At 37.4% G+C, this 22,931-nt stretch overlaps 1 protein-coding gene across 1 annotated transcript; it reads left to right on the top strand.

Annotated features, from left to right (window-relative positions):
• Nucleotides 1–1,552: 1,552 nt before the first annotated feature.
• Nucleotides 1,553–11,331, top strand: C1GALT1 (core 1 synthase, glycoprotein-N-acetylgalactosamine 3-beta-galactosyltransferase, 1). The gene is made up of 3 exons (XM_006834258.1): nt 1,553–1,772; nt 4,624–5,291; nt 11,128–11,331. Exons 1-3 carry the CDS (start codon nt 1,553–1,555, stop codon nt 11,329–11,331), a joined length of 1,092 nt encoding a protein of 363 aa, XP_006834321.1.
• The last annotated feature ends 11,600 nt before the right edge of the window (nt 11,332–22,931 follow it).

Below are 22,931 nucleotides of genomic sequence, written 5' to 3'. Positions count from 1 at the left end.
GCAGTTCTATCCTGACTTGAGTGTCACTGTGAGTCAGAATCAACTTGCTCGCACTGGGGTGTTGGTTTGGAGACTTTTTTGGTTGCCACAACTGGGGAGTCATAGTGCTACTTGCATTTAGTGAGTACAGGCTGGGGATGCTGCTAAACATCTAACAATCATTAGCACAGCATGGTTCCCACAACAAAAAACAACCTGGCTTAAAATGTCAATAGTACCTAGAATGAAAGCCCTAGCTTAAGGGGATCTACGAAGGTTGGGGGGCATAGATGGTGAAGGAAGAGAGTATAAATAGAGGAACCAACTGCCTTGGAATGTTCAAGGAACTATATAGATAGTTTAAGATTGCTGAAGCATAAATGATTAGACATGGAGTAACAAAAGATGAGGCTAGAACCTGGAGCCAGTCCAAATCAAGGAGAGCCTCTCTACTATATATCATGTTAATTAAAGATGCTTCAGTTTTATCTTGTAGGCATAGGGACCCATGGAGGGATTTATAGTCAACTTTTAATTTTAGATAGGTCATTTGGTGACAGAATGGGAATGAGTTGAGAGGAGACAGCACTTAGAGTCAGGGATACTGGTTATATATTGCAGTAGCCTAGGGACAAGAGAAGGGTCTGAAGTAAGACAAGTTGTAGAAATGGAGAGAAGAGAATGGATCCCTAGTGGTGATGTGCTTGCTGCTAGCCTCAAGCCTCATAGTTAGACCCCACCAACTGCTCCAAGGGAGAAAGATGTGCAGTCTGTTTCCATCAAAATTGACAGCCTAGGAAATCCCATGGGCAGTTCTACTCCGTCCTGGAGGGTGGCTGTGAGTCAGAATCCACTCTGACAGTGGGTGGGTATGGTCCACTTAGATGATAATGGGTTTGATTTGGGTTTTTTGTATTTTTCAGGTAAGGTGCCCTGGTGGTATAATGGGTAAGCACTTACCTGCTAACCAAAAGGATGCAGTTCGAACCCACCAGCAGCTCTGTAGCAGACAGATGTGGTAGTTTGCGTCCATAAAGATTTACAGCCTTTGAAACCCTATGGAACATTTCTGCTCTATCCTCTAGAGTAGCTATGATTTGGAATTCATTCGATAGTAGCAGGGTTTTTTGTTTTTGTTTTCTGATCCAGGTGGAAATATTTAATATATATTTGTGTATATAAGTCTGAAACTTTGCGTATTCTGGAAAGAATCAAAAGTTAAGTGCTGTCTTAAACATTTCCCTGTATGGAAGGAATTAACTACCAGTATGACTGAAAGGTCCCTGGATGGTGCAAATGATACCTCAGCTATTAACTGAAAGGTGGCTAGAGGTTTAAGTCCACCCAGAGGCACTGCAGAAAAAAGACCTGAATCAACTTCCAAAATATCAGTCATTGAAAACCCTGTGGAACACAGTTCTATTCTAGGACACATGGAGTAACCATGAGTAGGAATCAACCTGTCTGCAGTTGGTTATAACTAAAAGTTACTACATTTACTATGTATATTGCTTTTTTATTTTATATTATCCCACTTTTTTCTTTTTTTCTTGTAGAAATACACTTTCGGGAAATGGCCTCTAAATCTTGGCTGAATTTTTTAACATTCCTCTGTGGGTCCGCAATCGGATTTTTTTTATGTTCTCAGCTATTTAGTATTTTGTTGGGTGAACAGGGTGACACCCAGCCGAATATTCTGCACAATGATCCCCATGCTAGGCATTCCGATGATACTGGACATAATCATCTAAAAGGGCAGATGGACTTTAATGCAGATGCCAGCCAACATACAGGTATGAGTTACTTTACTCAAGAATAAACATAAGCAGTAATTTAATCTATGAAAGTATTAGGAGAATTTGAAATAAAGTTATCTCAATTTGATAATATACTTGTCTTTATCTGTTGATGAGATTAAGCTTCTAGTCTAGATATTAAATTACAGTAATTTTTGGTTTGCCTCAGAAGGAAATTGCTAAAACTTAGATTTACCTAGGGTATAAGACATTCATTTTAAAGTTATTTTTAAGTAGAAACAGTTCAGGAACTGTAATCTGGAAAAAGTTCTTACTTTGAGAATAGATTCATCTCTGAGGACTGTTCTTTAGTCCAGTTTGTTTTTCATGGTTTATATCTGTGTCTGTGATTTTGGCTATTGTCTTGTTTCTGTTTTAGTTTTGGCTTAGTCCTGTTTTCTTAGAGACGCTCAAGATATATATAAAATCAGTAGCTAATGTGACCAATCTTTGATCCTTTTGAAAGGCATAATGAACTCGGAAAGTAGAAAGCTGAGGATGTGTTATAATGACTTCACTTTCCTTGGCCTCCTATATCTAATCAAGCTTTCTCAGTTGAATCCTCTTTGTGTCTCTTAAAGGCTGGTTTTCTCCAAGCTTCACTTTAACCAGCCAGTCCCCTTTATCGCTAAATTCTAACAGTTCTGCTTTTTTATTATTTCAAGTCTGTCTGTGCTATAACTCCAAACTGCATTTCCCTTAGTTAAGGCCTGCAGTTATACCCATATATCAGTACTCAGCCAAACCTCACCATGCCTTCTGTTCTTCTCAGAGGTGTCTACTTTTTCGTTCATCTCTTCTTTTTTCCTAGTACCCCCTGGTCTCTCCCTTCTCTTTCTGCCCAAGCCTCATTCAATTGCTTCCTTTGTCCTCAGCACATTGATCCAAGATTTATCCTTCTACTATATGGCATAGCTGAATGTTTAGCAATTATTGGTTTACATGGCAAGCTCTCTCACTAGACTGAATTCTTTTGTGGCTGGAAATGTATTTTATTCATCCTTTCCACTTCAATGCCAGAATATACCTGGTACAAATAAGTAATGATTGAATAATTGAAAGAATGAGAGAGTGAGTTTTCTCCCAGGTCCTAGGCGTGGGAAGAAAGGAAATCTTTCCTGTTCTAAATAAAACATATTGGGGGTTCCTACAACCACTATTTTCCCTCTTAATCCAGGGTTGGTTATATCTATATAGCTAGAATGTATTCCTCAAACATATCTGGGCTGTGAATATTCTCTGAAAATGGTGATTTGTCTACTTTTGTGTTTTTGGATTGTGACTTTTTCATATTCAGAGGGACCTGAAAATATTTTCATGCCCTGCCAACCTTTTCTTTTTTCCTCTCTTTCAGTCAGCTAAATAGACATTTTAAAAGTTTATGCCTTCAGTTTTCCATACTTCATGGGTCTGAGCTGTTGTAATTCACTGTATGACTTTAATTTTAAGGGTATACTTCCTCAAGATACTTCCCAGAGCATTGCTACTCAAAGTGTGGTCTGCAGACTGTACTCTGATTTCTAGTTTGTTACATTCCAAGACAGAATAAGGATGGAAATTGGGAGGACTTATAGTGTGGCGCTGTGGATCAGCACCGGACTGCAAACCACAAGGCCAGCAATTCAGACCCACCAGCTGCTCCTCGGAAACCCTATACAGGGGCGCTATGAGTTGGAACTGACTCAACAGCACTTAACAACAACAAGTTAATCTGACAGAGTAATTTTATCTGAATCGATGAATTACTATGGAATTTTGCATTTCTATTTTAGGCTTGATTCTAGTAATTAATTTTGACCATACTTTACAGAATATAATTCACCAATACTAGCATTTAAAAACCAGTCCTTGCACCACAGATAGTTTGAGATGCACTGGTCTGTTGTCTTGTTAGTACCCTTCCTCTTCATAAGTCCTAAGTTTAGCAGCCTATGAATTGTTTGTTGTCTGTCTGCACCCAGATAAGTCTTTAAATTTGTTTAATTAAGGTATTTTTGTTTTGTTTTTGTTTTTTTATAGTACTAACTGTGTTCTCAAAGCCCTAGTATGTTGTTTTATCTTCTGGTACACACTTCTTATTTCTTTGTAAACTGGTGTTTGAGTAATACTTCTCTTGTTGTGAAGGCAGTAGTGGATTTGGTTTTGAGTTTAGACAATCTTAGAAATGCCACTTGGAACATATGTTCTCTGTCTGATTGGAGGATTAGCATTTTGGAATGAGGTGCATAACTATCAAAAGTAATCTCAATCCTGCCTTAAGTACTCTTCCTAAAACCGCAGTAGTTGTGAAAATGTTTAAAACTTGTAGAAAATTCATTGATTTTTGTCAAAATGATGAAATAGTTAACTGTTGTCACTCCAGCAACATATCTCTCCTGTCCTTCAGAAGCACATTAAGGCCACTGAAAAATTCCCTCAGCTGAAACTTTCTTGTTAGTATGATGTGAAAAGCAGAGGCTATTTAAGACAATGTGTAAGATGCACAGAAATCACCAGGAGAACTTGTTAAAATAGGGTTCAGGAAGTCTGAGGAGGAGCCTGGGACTCTGCCTTTGTAACAGATTTGTAACACTGTTTGGTCAGTGAGTAGTGTTACTGTGAGCTCTAGGAACAACTCTTGTTAGCTCTAGTGATCTCCCAATAAGATTGACATGAAACCAATAAGTCAGAATGTCAGCTCATATTAGGTTTCCTTTTGCTTTTTTTCCAGCAAAATCACTGATGATAGATGGGTAAATGGAAGGGGGGGAGGGCTTTGACATTGTTTAAGAAAATATTTTCTTGAGTATATTGTGATTTTCATATCTATGTATATATTTATATTTTTAATTACTATTTTGTTTAATAGATGAGAACACCGACATCTCTGAAAAACTATATCAGAAAGTTAAAATTCTCTGCTGGGTAATGACAGGGCCTCAAAATCTAGAGAAAAAGGCCAAACATGTCAAAGCTACGTGGGCCCAACGTTGTAATAAAGTGTTGTTTATGAGTTCAGAAGAAAATAATGACTTCCCTGCTGTGGGATTAAAAACTAAAGAAGGCAGAGACCAGCTATACTGGAAAACTATTAAAGCTTTTCAGTATGTTCATGAGCATTATTTAGAAGATGCTGATTGGTTTATGAAAGCAGATGATGATACATATGTTGTACTAGACAATTTGAGATGGCTTCTCTCAAAATATGACCCTGAGAGACCCATTTACTTTGGGAGAAGATTTAAGCCCTATGTAAAGCAGGGTTACATGAGTGGAGGAGCAGGATACGTACTGAGCAAAGAAGCCTTGAAGAGATTTGTTGATGCATTTAAAACGGATAAATGTACTCATAGTTCCTCCATTGAAGACTTAGCACTGGGGAGATGCATGGAAATTATAAATGTAGAAGCAGGAGATTCCCGAGATACTACTGGAAAAGAAACTTTTCATCCCTTTGTACCGGAACACCACTTAATTAAAGGCTATCTACCCAAAACCTTTTGGTACTGGAATTATAACTATTATCCTCCTGTAGAGGTAAGTTTAAAAGTTTTATAGCTGTATTCAATCTGATTTACTTTTGTTATTTTTTTTTAACCTAAAATATGTATGTTTTTTTAGTACCGATAAAGAGTGACAATATAGAAAAATCGATAAAAACGAATATCTGTAGGTAATGCTGCATGCAGGGCACTGAGAATATAATAGCAAATAAAGCCAAGTTCTAGTTCTCTTGGACTGGTCTTCTTGTTGAGGAGACATAAAAGACATGGGCAGACCAGTCAAGATACCATATGATTTTAGGTAATATTGAATGCCCTGAAGAAAAATGAAGCCAAGGAAGTGGATGGAAAGTGACCAATAGTGGGATGATGTGGTTTGGGTGATTAACAAAGACTTGTCTAAGGGATGACTTTTGAGCAGCATCCTGAGTGAGGATTGAGGGCAGGTTGTGTGAAGACCTTGGTATAAAGTCTTTCAGTCATCCAGATCAGTGCATGAAAAGACTTTGAAGTTCAGAGTGACAGGTTCAAACCCTGCTCTCCCACTTTGAATGGAATGATACTTGGATGGACAATATTTGTTTAACTTCTGAACCTGTTTCCTCATTTGTAATATGGACATGATAAAGCCATCTCCTTCAGTGTGATTAGAGTTTAGTGCAGTGCCCATCACACAGCAGCCAGAGGTTATCACGTCTGTTCCAACTCAAGGCGGCCCTGTGTATGTCAGAGTAGAACTGCTCTAGAGGATTTTCAATAGTAGATTGCCAAGCCTTTTTCCAGTATACTTCTAGGTGGACTTGATCCTCCAACCTTTTTGGTTAGCAGTTGAGTGGATTAACAATGTGTACTACCCAGAGATACCCCATCACATGTTAAACACTTAATAAACTTTAGTTTTCATTTGACACCCTAGCTTATAATCCTCAGACATTTATATAAAGGACATTATTTTATGAAATATTTCAGATATACAGACAAACATTGGAGAATAATATTCTGCCCTGTGCCCACCACCCAACTTTATCAAACATTAATCTTTTGCCACATTTGCCTCGGATTTTTTTGAAAGAAAAAAAAAATGTAATTGAGGTCTGTGTCCCCTTACCACCTGTCCAAAATTAGCCATTATCATTTAGTAATTTTTGTTAGAATCCATGTCTTTCTCTTTTTTTCGCTACCACCTTACGTATACATAAACAGTATTTTGTATTATTTTGCAGGTTTTTAAACTTTAAGTAAATAGAATTCTATGTATCTTAACTGTAATTTGCCTTTTTTACAGAATGAGGTTTGCCAGTGGTAACATACAAGGAAGCTTCAAACAATCATGAAAAAATTGAATTGAAAGATAATGGAATTTTTCCTTGAACTTTTTGACATGACACTGCATGTGTCTGCTTCATGAATTTAAACTACTGTGTAGTGTCCAGTGTATGAATATGATGATTTGAATCACAGGGTTGGCAGATCAAACTCACAAGCTGCTCCTCAAAAACCCTGTATAGCATCGCTATGAGTTGGAACCGATCGAAGGCACTTATGAGCAACAGCAAAGATTCTAAGTAGTACACTTGATAGCACAACACTACTGTTCTCTTCTTTACTAGCTAGTGCTTTCAAATTATTGCCTTAGAACAGTGCTTCTCTACTGGAGGCAATTTTGACTCTTACCCTTTGGGGGACATTTAGCAATGCCTGAAGTCATTTTTAGTTGCCATTCTGTGATTTCTTTGTTTCAGGTTTTTTTTTTGCATTAGCTAGAATCCATCTAAAATGAATTGGCATTTGGTTCAGGTAGAGAGTCCTGATTTTTTAAATCGTCAGCTAGTTTTTTCAGTACCGTTTATGACTGATTTGAAATGATACCTTTATCATACTATAAACAACCATCCAGTTGCTGTGGAGTTAGTTCTAACTCATGGCAACCCCTTCTGGATCTCAGTAGAACTGTGCTTCAGGGTGCTTTCAATGACTGATTTTTTAGAAGTAGATTTCCAGACCTTTCTTTTCAGGCACCTGTGGGTGGACTCAGTCTGTACCTTTCAGTTAGCAGCAGAGCACATTAATTGTTTGCACCACTCAGAGATGACTCTTCATTCCCCATCTAGTAGGAATTGCATTCTGGGACTTCTTTTGAGTTGTTGGAGTTGTTCTGACTCAGCATCACATCGTTTTGAACTTTGTGGTATTACAATCTTTTAAAATTATTTATCTAAGAGTATGTGTCCCCTACCCCACTCCACACTATTCCCCTTCAGAATTGTCTTGGCAACTCTCATGTCTTTACCCTTGCCCATAAACTCTTTAATTCAGGTACAATGACTTTGCCTCAGGACTTTATATTCTTTTATGTCTGTTAGTAAGTGCTACAAAGCAAAGATATCACCTTGAGAACTCAGGTGCACTTGATCCAAGCCATGGTATTTTTAATCACCTTAGATGCATACAAAAGTTAGACAAGTAATAAGGAAAATTGAAGAATTGATGCCTTTGAATTATGTTGGCAAAGAATATTGATTGTAGCATGGACTGCTAGAAGAATAAACAAATCTGTCTTGGAAGAAGTAGAACTAGAATGCTCCTTAGAAGCAAGAGTGGCAAAACCTGTCTCTTATACTTTAATCTTGTTGTCGGGGGGTACCAGCCCTTAGAAAAGGACATCATGCTTGGTAAAATAGAGGATCAGAGAAAGAGAGGAAGACCGTCAATGAGATGGTTTGACACATGGCTCTTTGAGTCCATTGGTACAGATGGCTGCAACAATGGACTCAAACAGCAGTAATTTTGAGGAGGCTACAGGTTAAAGCAGTGCTTCATTTTGTTATATCTAGGGTCACTGGGAGTTGCAACCAACTAGATGGCACCTAACAACAACAATGAAGTTTTGCAGTTTTCTTAATTATCTTGTTGTTATGTGCTGTGGAGTTGGTTCCGACTCATAGCGACCCTGTATAGGGTTTCCGAGGCTGGAAATCTTTACAGGAGCAGAAAGCCTCATCTGTCTCCTGAGGAACAGCTGGTAGTTTCAAATTGCTGACCTTGCAGTTCACAGCCTGATTTGTAACCACTACGCTCCTTTGTTGTTGTTTGTTGTTAAGTGCCATCTAGTCAATTCCGACCCATAGCGACCCTGTATAGGGTTTCCGAGTAACAGCTGGTGTATTTGAACTGCTGACCTTGTAGTTCAAATTGACTTTGTGGTCCAGTGGTTTGTCCTACAGCACCACACCATGACCCCGCAATTGCTATAATGGTTACTAATGATCCTGGTAAAATGTAGCATAATTAATACATTAATTGTTACCAGGAATATTATGTCACAGTCCTACACAAATTGCTTTAAGAGAGGCTCTGCAATTACACATGAACTGTACCTGCTCTAGTCCTATAGTTTCATATGCATTGTCAAGTATAATAGCAACTGCCACACGTGGTTCTTAGCATTTGAAATGTAATCAGACCAAATTAAGATGCGCCATATGTATGGTGTGGTGCTATGGGCTAATGCGTCAGGCTGCAAAGTCACTTGAACTGCAAGGTCGGTGGTTCAAGCTCACCAGCTGCTTCTTGGAAACCCTATACAGGGTTGCTATGGATCAGAATCAACTTGATGGCACTTAACAACAACATATGTATAAAAAGGAGCCTGATGGTGATGTGGGGTAAGATTGGGCTGCTATAACCACAAGGTGCTAATATCTGCTTTTTGCCTGTTCTGCCATTGTATTTGGAAGCAGGTAACTTGTGTATAGCTTAAACCCACCAGCTGCTCCACAGAAGAAGCATGAGACTTTCTGGAATCAACTTTTAATGACATGAGTGGGTGGGGTATGTATAAAATGCACAACTGATTTCAAAGAACACAAATAAAAATGATATTATTAAAATACTGATTGCACACTGAAGCAATATTATGGATATATTAGGTTAAATAAATGTACTAAAATAATTTCACCTATTAACTTTTTTCATGTGGATGCTAGAAAGTTTAAAGCTGTATTTGGCTTCGATCTATCGAACAAAGTTGGGTTAGATGATCACAAATTGAATAATCTATTTACTTTTCATTTTGTTTCTGCTTTAATAATATTCCCTCAAAGGTGTAAGAGGAGGCCTGGTGTGGTGTTTTTACTGCGCCGGACTGCAAAGTCAGTCTGAACTGCTTCAAAGCCAGTGAGTGGCACAGCTCAGCAGCCGCCCCTTGGAAACCCTGTACAGGTTCACCATGGGTCAGAACTGACATGATGGCACTTAACAACAGAGGTGCAAGAGCAGTCCTGCTGTGGCACTGTAGGATAAGTTCTGTATTGCTAACTTTGAGGTTATCGGTTCAAACCCACCAGCTACTCCTTGGAAACCCTTTACAGTGTCGTTATGAGTTGGCACCAACTCAGTGACACTAAGCAAACAACAAAAGTGTAAGAAGTAGGCGTCAGCTAATTTTCTTAAAATTTGTCTAAGCTTTTCAGATATTCATTGTTTGTTGCAAGTGAAAGAACCACAGGGAAGGCAAAGAAAGTACAATGGACAATTTCTTGATAATTTTTGGTGCATGATAAGCTATGTACTTCCAAACATTAATTATTAAATAGGTCAACATAAATCTCGGGGAACTTTCCAGATTCCCTTCCTCAGTCCTTGGAAAGGCATTAGAGCCTGAAATTTTGTTGGGTGAAATATTCTCCAAATACTAGCCTGAGCCCTAGAGTCACCTTCTGACTGCATAATTAACTTTAGGACCAATCTAACTATACTGTCTATCTTTTTTTTTTTTGGATGTTGTTTTGTTTTAAACCTTTTCTTATGTCAACCCTATTTAAAGTCTTTAAGAATTATGTTACTGTTAGTTGCTGCCCACAGTGTCCCCATGTGTGCAGAGTAGAATTGCTCCATAGGATTTTTAAGTTTATGACCTTTTGGAAGCCTATTGCCAGACCTGTCTTCTGAGCCACTCTTTTTGTCAAATAATAAAGCACTTAACTATCTGTACCACCCAGGGACCCCTTTTTAAGACAAATCTGACCTGATCAGCTGAAATCCACCTGAATATGATTGTAGTTAAATGCTGTCAGGTGGATTCCTACTCGTAGCCACCCTGCGTAGGCTTTCCGAGGAACGGCTGGTGAGTTTGAACTGCCGACTTTGTGGTTCAAACCGACCTTATGGCCGAGTGCTTGTCCTGCAGTGCCACCAGGACTCCCTGTCAGTCACAGCTACCATTGACAGAAAGCTTGACCCCGGGCTGTTTGCATACATTTTCTCTCCTAAGTAACCATCCTCCTGCAGGTGGGGAAATTGATAGAAATAGAGACTCAAGTAACTTGATATTACGGTTTCATACTCTAGTAGGCAAAATTGTGATTCAAATCAATCTGACTGCAGAGCTTCCCTCTCTTAACCATTGTTCAGTAGTTATTGTTATAGGTAAAGTATTAGGTTGCAGACATCTTGGGAAAATCTACCATCATCGAAGGTTCCTGCAGTTTTTCTTAGGCTGGGTCAAACAAAAAAAGAAAATTATAAAGCGAAAGCAGAACTTGATAAAACAGTACCTTATCCTTTGTAAAATAGCTGCCCTTTCATATAAAGTATTAAGAATTCTTTTCTGCGGAAACACTAAACAGTATGAGGAATTTTATTTTGACTAGAGATAACATTGGCAATTTTGTGTGTGGTTACAAATCATTAGGACTTCTAAGAACTCTTGGTTTCTTCCACAAGTCTAATCAGTTAGATGCCTTTGCTTTACCTTACCAGTTTTAATATTTGGACTATTTTAAAAGTAATACTTTCTGTACTGTTATATGAATATTGTGTGTTAACAATGAATTGTGTACTAATAATGACTTGTTTCCATTATTCTTTAGGGTCCTGGTTGCTGTTCTGATCTTGCAGTTTCTTTTCACTATGTTGATCCTACAACTATGTATGAATTAGAATACCTCATTTATCATCTTCGTCCATATGGTTATTTATACAGATATCAACCTGCCTTATCTGAAAATATATTAAAGGAAATAAGTGAAGCATACAAAAATGAAGATCCAAAAGTAAACTTAGGAAACCCTTGAAAGAAAAAGATGAACAGAGTTATAATATCTAACACTGCACTGAAGAAGGACTTCCACATTTCAGATACAGAACACTGGAATCCCAGTGAACATTGCATATTCTTTTCATATGGATGACTGTAACCTGAAGCTTTAAACGAGCTGTGAAGTGTGTTAAAATGTGTTTTTGATACAGTAATTATATACGTATATATATATTATATATATATGAAGAGCTTGTGTTTTTTAAATGGTGGCCAGCTTAGAGAAGAGATTGTATGGCCTATTCATGACCATGTGTATTATTGTCACTGAGGGGAAAAAACAGAAGCAGTTAAATTTGCTAAAACTACATAGCAACATCTTAGTAACACATATGATGTTAAACAGATCTGCCTTAAAGAACATTTTTAAAGGAAATATTGTGACTCAGTGTTATATGTAAACTCAAGATAATGAGTTTGTATTTTGCAGTATGACATAAATGAACCAACTCCTCTCTGCCCCCTTCCCCAAAACACATACACCCACAAACAATTTCAGTCTAATGAAGCTTGCTGTAGTTATTTAAAATTGGCAGTATTTTTCTCAGAAAAAAAGATGAGTAAGAATAGCACTTGTCCTAAAGTGCATTAATAAAATCACATTTTAAAATTATCATGGGCCTTGACTATATTATGTGCTTGGTTCTAATTAGTGGTCAATCTTTTACTAGGTTGAGTAGTATTCACCAAGTCTCTGTTGTCTCTTTTCTAAATATGTTTAACCACTCTTGAATACCATTCTCCCCTGTTAATATTTATTTACTTAAAACATTAACAACACTCTGTAAACATGTATTTGAAAGTGTTTTGTCCCCAGTGTACCCATTGTTAGTTATGGGTAGCTAATAGTAAATTCACTTATTATTTGGGGATGCTCTTGTATCAGTGCCACCCTCAGGAATAAAAAAAATACCATTTTTATTGATTATTTGAAACTTAACTACATAATTATAGTTCCGTTCATCCTTATCCTTTTGAGAGATGAGAACGTGTTTGTGCCTTTCATAACTTGTTTAAAACCGTTTTTAAAAATTCTTTATTTTGGGGCTCTGAAGTGGCTGTGAATGTTACTGAAAAATAGTTTGAACGCAAGATTTTGACCAGAGTGAATGGATAACATTAGAAAATGATGGCTTTGTAAACAAACCAAGATGTCAGGTATAAAAGGTCATATACTCAATGTATGAATAATCTGAAGTTCCATGCTGACTTTCACTGTTTTGTAATTATTCAGTTTTGCCAAGGGATAAATAATTATAAAAAAAAATAGAATACACATTCAAGACTGTCTTCAAAACACATTCACAAATGTTTCACTCCATTTTCAGTAATCTCGGTTTTAGGAGTTTCTAGAAGGAAAGAAAATTTGTAATCTTCATTGACTAGCAATAGTATATGTACGTACCATAACAGAATATTTTACTTTCTGTAAGATGATCTTTAGTGTTAGAAATGATTTCTGTTCCATTATGCTGATTTCACATGTCTGTCACCTCACTTACTCTGTGGCTTAGTTGGATGATTTGTATTTATTGAACCAAAACTTGTCAAAGCCATGACCTTTGTCAGTGGTATTTTTGAGAGAATGTTCATTTTAGTAGCTAAATGATTACTTTCTTCACATAGTGAAAACACTGACCAATGCTTACTTATTTAATTTTTGTTTATTCTTTACATAATGGTATTATCTGGCAAAATATCAAGAGATTCCGTTTCATTCTTTGAACAACTGTGTACACAAGGTTATTTGCTGTCCACATATGCAATTTTTCCAAACTAGAATTATAAATGGTTTATGGCAAACATCCAGAGACCTTAAAATTTGCTCATAGAAAATTAAATTAACATTGTGATGATTCCTGATTAAGAGTCAGACTGCTGCCTGGGTTTTACTTCTGCTCTGTCACTTTCTAACCTTGAACAATTTCCTTAATCTCCTTGGACCTTAATTTTCTCACTTATAAATATAGGATAATAATAATACCTACCTCAGGAATTTTATGAGAGTTAAATGACTAAATTGAATGCCATCTGCCCAGAATAAGGAATAAAGTTGTTTGTTTTTTAATTCTATTACATTGGAGTGTAAGTATTCCATTTAAACGAATGAAAAGTCTACTTCGGTAAAATACTGAAGGGAATTATTCTTAAAATGAGATGTGAAAGCTAGTGTTTATTGCCTACTGTTTGTGAGGCAGTGTGCTTACTCTGTCTACATTAGCAGTAGTCCTCATAAATTGAGTAGTATGCCCATGTTAGAGGTGAGGAGACTGAGGTTCAGAGAATTTAGGTCACTTTTCCATTGTCACAAAACTAGTAAATGACGCATAGCTTGGTGAGTTATTTGCGTCATGCCAGGTTTAGGTTAGTCATTTAGTACTATTTCCAACCTGTTGGTCAGTAGCAGTCATATTAACCAGCCAAATTTCATAGTAGTTCTCAAATTGTGGTTCCCAATACTTTTGCCTGGAAGTTGGTTAAAATTTAGATCTCAAAACCCTAATTCTAAAAATTCTGAATCCAGCATGAGGCCCAGGACTCTGCATTCTTACCATTTACTCTAGGACAGTGGTTCTCAAAGTGTGGTCCCAGTAAGCATCAACAGCATCATCTGGGAATTTTTTGGAAATGCACCTTCTCAGGTCTCACCCTGTACCTACTGAATCAGAAACTTTAGGGTTGAGGAAGCATAGAAATTGGTGTTTAACTGATCCCTCCTAGTGAGTTTATTAATGCTACAGTGTGAGAACCCTTGTCTAGAACCTAGGGAATTCTGATGCAAATAGGCTTTGGAACACAAGATTGCTGCTCAAAAAATCAGGTATTTTTCAAAGATTAAATATATTTTAAACCAGTATAGCTGAAGATAACGTATTAAATGTAAAAGGCCTCGATAAAGAATCAGTAAATCATTCGTTTTGGCAGTTCTTTCCCTTCTCCAGGAGAACAGTATGATCTGTAATAACGTTTAATTTCACATCGGGGCAAGCAAGGTTCTTTAAAAACTAAGTACATACATGTTAATTAAGAGCATACATAAATGGGTGTCACCAAAAAGTCATCAGTAAGAAATTTAGGAGTAGCAAAATGCTTTTCTGTAGTATTCAGGATATTTTTCAGCTAAATTCATACTATGAATGAGAACTTAATCACTTTCAAGAATCACTTGATTGTCCTGGGTGACCTAATAAACCAAAACCTTCTCCAACTCTGTGGTAGAGCACAGAAAATCCAATTTTTCATCATCTTTTAGATGAAGGTATTTAAAAGTTAGACAAGTGATTTTTAGTGTGGTCTCAAGACAAGGCTTCTGCTGTCTTACAGTTCCTAGTAACAGTATGCTTGTGTTTTCTAGTGTAAAGTTAATAGATAAAAAACAGGTCTTTGCCCTGAGTTAATTATTTCTGTTCAAATACCTTACATTTCTGGAGGTTCAGAAAGATTCAAAACTATATCAGTAATCAATCTAATACGATCATTGGATTTGAGCATTACATTTACTGACTGGGTATTTTCATAATTGCTTCTTGATTATTTGTTTTTCACTTCCTTGAGCCTATCAAAATATACTGATACCAGATTGAGGCACAGTTGTACTTGAAAGATTCCCTCAATTGATTAGGTTTTCTCTTAGCTAGCTTTTAATACTTCATTTGAATTTTCAGTTCATTATATTATTTATTCCATTTTTGACAATTTCTGTTTCTTTGTGTTTATTTCCTTTCTTTTATAACTAACGTACATCTTCTGGTTATCAATGCCTTCACAAGGTTAATTTGGCTGTTATTAGTGATTAGAATTTATATTACTGATAATTTTATAACTTCTAACTTTAGGTTTCCCTATGGATTGAAAGTAAAAGTCTAAGAATTCAGAATACTTGCCTAACTTAAAAATCTATAATTTTCAGCTTTTTAATTAAACATTAGTGTTGATTACAGATCTACAACTATTAAAAATTTATGTCATACCTTCTCCATGTTCCTTTGTCAAAAAAAAATTTTTTTTTTGGCCTCATTTCTCGATTCTTTAATAATAGATCTGACAGCAGTGACAACCTGTGGTTTATTTTAGGCAAAAGTAACCTCTATTGATTAAAGAATTACTTACATTTATATAGCAGAGTTGAAATAAACATTTTAGCACAGATTGGAATAAGAAACATACAAATTCTCTTTAGAGAAACTAACTCTGAAACCTGCTTAGAATTGAATTATGTTGTTTCAACTCCCTTACTAGTATTCAGTTTATATTAGTCAATTTTCAATAACTTTTCAGGGCCCTGCAAACTTATAACCCATGTGAAGTATATTATTAGAGGGAAACTAATCTTACTGCTAAGCAGTGTGTTCTATTACACAGTGAATGTTTGTGTTTTGGAATTTAAAATTATATAATTGTGTCATGAATGGGTTTAAAATATGTCTGGTGACTTGCTTATTTTAAGTGATCACCGTAAGTCAGAAAATGTATTTTTAAATACGTTTTTTAAAGTGCCTTTTGAACATTTTTGAACAATGGATTTAAACAAAGTACATACAAATAAATTACATGTTTAAAACTGTTGCTTCTGATTATTTTAAACTGATACAAAGTTGTGGGAATAAATTTTTATCTTTTATGGGTAGTTTTTTTTTTGGGGGGGTAGGTTTTTGATTATTAACACTCCCCCCTCCAATTAAATTTTATTTCCATCCAAGCTCTTCAATTTGAATAAGGCTAAATGATTTTTTAGGAGTCTTGGTGTGGCACTGCAGGATAAGCACTGAGCTGCTAATGACAAGATTAGTGGTTCAAATCTACCAGATACTCCTTGGAAACCCTATACAGGGTTGCTATGAGTTAGAACGGACTCCACAGCACTTAATAAGTGATTTTTTACTGCAATATATATTACGTTCTTAACCAAACATTCCATTGCTAGTTTAATAACAATTCTGCAGTCCCGGGTCAGTGGTAGAATGCCCACCTTCCAAACTAGGATACCTAGTTTGATTCCCAGCCAATGCTTCTCATGTTCAGCCACCACCCATATGTCATTGGAAGCTTGTTTGTTGCTATGATGCTGAGCAGAGCCCTGGTGTGATGCTGTAGGATAAGCACTGGACTGCTAATCACAAGATGAGCAGGTCAAAGCTACCATCTGCTCCTTGGAAACCCAATACTCAATATGAATCAGAACTGACTTGTGTCACTTAACAATAATGAACAGGTTTCAGTGGATCTTCCAGAATAAGATGGACTAGGGATATTGAAAATCTGCAGATGAAAACTCCATGGATCACAAAGGTATGATAAGTGACACAGAACTAGGCAGTGGTTCATTCCGTACATGGGATTGCCATAAGTCAGAAGTCAACCTGTGGGCCACTAACATCTGAAGTGTGGGTGAATGTGCATGCAAGTGCCTCCAGTGATTGACATTTTTTGGGGGGGTAAATTGTAATTTCTTTAATTGGTAAACAAACATGCAACTTGGAATGGATTTGAGGCAAATTGTGTCTTAAGCAGATTTTCTCTAAGTGGCTAAACAAAGTTTAAAAAGCAAGTATTTCTGGTACAGGAATAGCAGTATAAAAAAGTAGTGTACGAGTACCTGGATACACCTGTTTTTCAGTAGGACAACTGTAAGTACATATTGTTGACTGTCCAAAGTCCATGCAGAGTAACAACTCAACACTTCAACAACAACATGCTGACAGTTCATAAAACTACTTATAAAAAGGCATAACCCAGATGTTCCCTCATTTGACCAACTCCATCTAAGTTTAGATGGGCACAAGGGTTTATAAATATATCCAGAGTAAGCCACATGCAAAGTGTTACTTGATCAACTTTCTAAAATAAGGTTTCAGGACAATGACTGTAAGATAAAAGAAGAAAACCTAAGAGGAATGAAGTCCTAATATACATGCATATTCTTTTGACCAGAAACCTTTTACAGATAAGTTAGAAAGAAAAGGCAAACAATTTTGTACACGAAATCACCTTCTTTTGTGTGTTTTCTTTTTTTTGTTGTTGTTCTTCCTACCTCTTGTTTGTTTTTTTGTTGATCATCATCATTATTTTCTTCGTTGCTGATTTGTTCATCTTCTTCTTCTGCTGCTTCTTCTTCTCGGTTTTTTGTCATGTTGTGAAGTTCTACTGCACTATATAGCCACTGTCATCCTTATCAAACACGGAATGTTTCTCTAATTTCTTCAGTATTTGTGTCTTTCATTTTTCTTGCCATCATCGTCCAAAATTCTGGGAAGTCAATTGTGCCATTACCATCAGCATCTACTTCATTAATCATGCCCTGTAATTCTGCTTCTGTGGGATTCTACCCAAGAGACTGCATTACAGTTCCTAATTCCTTTGTTGTTATAGTTTCATCACCATCATTGTCAAATAGTGACAAACTTTCTTCAAACTCTGCAATCTGTTCTTCAGTCAGTTGGTCAGCCATACTGCAAATGCTACCAGTCTCCAAGCTGCGATCACAACCACTAGGTTTGTTACCTCCACTCGGACTCACTTTGTCTCTTGGTATAATTTGAGCTCATGTGTCCTGAGAAACTCCAGCATCTGCTAGACAGTGGTAGCAAGACTTACAAGATCCCTGTTCTCATAAAAGTAGAGCTAGAAGATGGGCAATAAACAAATTAACAGGTGAATGAACAGGAAATTTCAGAAAGTGGTGGTGTCAGGAAAATCAAACTGATAAAGCAATTGTCTGACCAGTAGATCTCAGAAGTTACCATTTGGGCCAAAATTGAAGTGACAACCATAGATTGCATTTATAGTTATGGAATGCTTCTGCTCAGCAAAAATGTTTCCACCATCGATTATTCTCAAGACTAACTGAGATGCTGTCTATAGGCCAATAAACGTGTTGCATCCAGGTCACACATGTATTAGATCTGCCTGGGACTTTTAGGACAGGTACCTGATAACATGTCCAAAATATGAAAAACACAGTCTCTCGACTTCTAAGGAGCATTCTGGCTATAGTTATTAAGAGAGATTTGTTTTTCTGGCAGTCCATGGTACTTTGAATATTTTTCCTCAACACAAAATGCACTGAGATTCTTTTACAAACTTCCTTATTCATTGTCCACCTTTCACATGCATATGAAGCGATTGGAAAATACCATGGCACTTAGTCAGGTGCACTTAAGTCCTCAGTGTGACATCTTTGTTCTTTAACACTTTAAAGAGGTCTTTTGCAGCAGATTGCAATATGTCAATTGATTCATTGACTGCTGCTTCCATCAGCATTGATTCTGGATCCAGGCAAAGTGAAGTCTTTGACAACTTCAGTCTTTTATCCGCTTATCATGATGCTATTTATTGATTCAGTTGTAAGAATTCTTGTTTTGAGACTAGCCTAGCTACTTCAACTTTCAGTAATCTGCTATGAAGTATGTTCCTTTGTGTGTGTGTGTGTGTGTGTGTGTATATATATATATATATACAAACATAAACATACACACAGGGTTTGGCAGCTTTAGAAAAGCTGCAGAGGAGATACTTGCCACTTGATACTGCTTTTTTCTTTCAATTGACTAAGTAGGGAGTGGATTTATTTACCTAAACCTAAACAAATGTGCTACCTATTTTAAGATTTCAAAGGTATAACATAATACTGGAAAGAATATATTGCTGAGACCTGGGGCTCTTGGGCCCAGAGTCAGTGACATAGCCAGAGAGGACCAGAGTGGAGAGTGAAGCGTCCAGCTGATAAAAAGAGAGGGCATATGCACAAGAACACCCATACTTGCAGATAATACCCACTTGACCTGGCTTCAATGACTGGATGATCAGAGCTCTACCAGAAGAAGAAAGAAGAGGAAAAAAAGAGTAATCTGATACAATTTGATGAACTTGACCTACACCTATGGAAGCAGTAGCTCAAAAGAGGAAACAAATCCTTACAGCAAGAATGATTCCCAACCCCTCCACACACAGAGTAGACAGGGATGGGCAACTTGGACATTGGCTACCCAAAATGGGGGGGGGGGGCGCTACAAAGTCAAGAAGTGACTGGCTTACAAGTTTTCAAGAGAGAACCTAGATCCAGAGGGTCTGGAGGAAGGTAGAATCTTCACTGAGTAATATCCAATCTGTCTAGGCAGGGATGATGAAATGAAATGTAGATAGGTCTCTTGTGATACAATAGTGAATAATTGTTATCAGGACTGATTGTGAGGGTTGGAAATGTAAAGGTAGACATTTTGTAGCAAGGAAGGGAGTGGGTAACTTTGCAGTCTAGGAGTGGAGGGCCCTGGGACCATCAAGGGAGAAGAGCTTAGAGTGGGACCCTACCCAGAGAAGCAGTGATGCCTGAGATGGAGGCAGAGATGATGACGTGGAGATATGGAGCAGCTGGGGACTTTAGATCCAAAGAGGGAGAGGGGCTGTGTGCTGATGACCGGAAGGGTGTGGGAGGCAGGCTTGCCTTTGGTTGGTTGATGATGCATGGAGGGGATTGTAACCATGGCAATGAAATGATATATGACAGAATGAATGTAAAACTAATGTTCTCCCATGTAAACTATCACATAATTCACAATAAAACATTAAAAAAAGAATATATTGCTGAATTTACCTCCTTGCTAAAAGGAAGGACTACCTAAAGCGTATTTGCAGTCAATCTAATAGTGCTAGCAGTGCATATTGCCCATGAGAAATTCTGCTAGTGTGTTCATTAGGACTGAATGAACATTTAGCATCTACAGTTGACAAAGTTCAATAATACTGTTCTTCTCCACTTACATCTGTTAAATATTAGTAAAACATGAAAGTGAACTTTGATTTGGCATGAGTTTGAGTTGTTACTAATTAATAAGTTTAGTATTCCTGCTTAGAACCTTAATCACTGTGGCTCTAGAAGCTCAAACACAAACAAATAACCACACTGTTAAAATGATTTCTTCTACCAAAAGAACCGTCAGTTGTCTGTGCTAAATAACAAAAAGTGACATCTCTTCTATTATTGGTAATTCTTCTTTCCAGGTATGAAAGTTTGTCAAGGAAATGTGTATCCTTCCTTATGGATTGCTCTTGTATGTTGTTTGCTGTGCCATCGAGTTGGTTCTGACTCATACTGACCCTGTATAGGGTTTCTGAGGAACAGCTCGTGAACTTGAACTGCCGACCTTGTGCTTCAAATCGACCTTACAGTCCATTTCATTAACCCACAATGCCAGCCAGGACTGCCAATGTGTGTTGTTGTTGTTGTTGTTAGGTGTCATCGAGTCGATCCCAACCCATAGTGACCCTGTATCGGGTTTCCGAGGAGTGGCTGGTGAACTTGAACTGCCAACCTTGCAGTTCAAATGGCTTTGCAGTCTGGCACATTAACTCACAATGCCACACCAGGACTCCTGTGTGTTAGATGCCATCAAGTCAGCTCTGACTAATAACAACCCTATGCACAAGAGAAAGGAGTTCTGATAGTATAGTGGTTATAGTGGTTACGAGTCAGACTGCTAACCTCAAGGTCAGCAGTTCGAAACTACCAGCTGTGTTGCAGGAGAAAGATGAGGCTTTCTGCTCCCGTAAAGATTTGTAGCCTCAGAAGACCTATACGGGGTTTCTATGAACCAACTCCATGGCACAGCACCACCACCATGCACAACAGAATGAAACACTGCCCAGCCCTATACCAACTTCACGCTCGTTGTTTGAGTCCATTGTTGCAGCCACTGTGTCAGTTGCTTCTAAAGAGTTTTCTGGTTGTAATTCCAAGACAGATTTGTTTCTTCTGGCAGTTCGTGGTAATTTCAATTTTCTTCACCAACACCAAAATTCAAGTGCATTGATTCTTCCATATACATTGTCTAGCTTTCACATGCCCTTATTGAATACAGCAGCTTACTTAACAGTTAGGAAATATTTGTTCCTTTTTATTTTTAAGAATTGCATTCAATACTTCATTTGGATTTTCTAATGGATGCCTACTGAAAGATTGACAGGACTTTCTCATTTAAAGTACAACTACATGGTGTGTCATAGAACTAATTGGGTACAATGTCATTGTCTTAATGAGGTTTTGACTTTTGTGAGATTCAGATTTCTTTTCACAGAACTCATTTTTAGTTGCACTATCTCCCCTCCTCTACCTATGACATTAGAATCATACCCTTGGTGGCATTTAGGTTGAATTTCACTTTCCACTAATTATTTTGTCGTTTTTAGAGAATGGTAGTGGTGTGGTGGTTATGTGCTATCAACTTATTTCTAACTCAGAGCAGCTCTGTATAGGGTTCCCAAGGCTGTACATCTTTACAGGAGCGGAAAGCCTCATCTTTCTCTTGGGGTGCAGCTGGTAGATTCGAACTGATGACCTTGAGGTTAATAGTCCAAATTGCACTTAACCCACTTTGCTACTGTTGTTGTTGTTGTCAGATGCCATCGAGTCGGAACCAACTCATAGCGACCCCATGCACAGCAGAACGAAACAATGTCCGATCCTGGGCCAACCTCACTACCGCTGCCACACTTGACGCCATCAATGATGCCACCTGGCTGATCCATCTCGTTAGAGGTCTTCCTCTTTTTCTCTGCTACTAGGACTCCTTTTTAGATAGTATGAAGTGATTAAAAAAGAAAGTCCAGAAAGTAGTTTGAAAAAGAAGTAATGATTCTACTTTAACTTTATAGAAGGTTGTCTACCTTGTTTTGTACTGTTTGCTGGGGGTAGTGGTGGTGGAATGTACGTAAGAGAGAGAGTAACAGGAAAGTTAGGTTATTATATTTTACTCGTTAGATTTTTCTTCAGTAATAATGTTAAAATTATTGCATCTTCAGGATTTGATTACATTTATATAATAAGCAATTTTAATCAATGAGGTGAAGGTAATTATTTAGGTCCTTAGAAAAATTAATCATAGAAACATGTTTGTAAAAATTGCTTGTTTATAAATATAAACTGTTTTCTTGATTGAACTTCCCTTCATGCTTTTGAATTTTGAGCTTTTTTGAACTTTCCCTTCGTTTTCTCTCATCCATGTTTTTCATTTCATTTTCCCTTCTTTCTTCATGGCAATTCTTTAACCCCTCCATTTTCTACATGCACATGTGTTTTGAGGGCTTTTAAAAAAATTTTAAGTGCCATTTGCCAACCCCACACCCTTCTCATTGCATGAAGAAACAAGAAATGTCCTTAGGAATAATTGAAAGAAGGACGTGAGTACATGCTCTCATAATCCTGTTATTTCCTTTTCCGTATGGAAATATGATTCCTCCCAGAACCAACCAACAACAATGAGTTCTTAACTACTTGAAAACTAGTAAGAGTTGGTCCATTTTTAAAATGATAACATCGTATCTGGCACAAAGGTTTCTAATTACACTGCCATCAGGATCCTCTTAGGACGGAATGTTGTTGTTGTTGTTATGTGCTGTGGAGTCCGTTCCGACCCATAGTGACCCTGAACAGGGTTTCCGAGGCTATAAATCTTTACGGGAGCAGAAAGCCTCATCTTCCACCCGCAGAGCAGCTGGTAGTTTCGAACTGCTGACCTTGCAGTTTGTAACCCAATTCGTAACCACTACGCTACCAGACCTCCTTATAGCAAGTGCTTTTTTTCC

Source organism: Chrysochloris asiatica, unplaced genomic scaffold (genome assembly GCF_000296735.1).
Source record: "Chrysochloris asiatica unplaced genomic scaffold, ChrAsi1.0 scaffold00010, whole genome shotgun sequence".
NCBI lineage: Eukaryota > Metazoa > Chordata > Mammalia > Afrosoricida > Chrysochloridae > Chrysochloris > Chrysochloris asiatica.
This window is presented reverse-complemented; position numbering and strand designations above follow the sequence as displayed.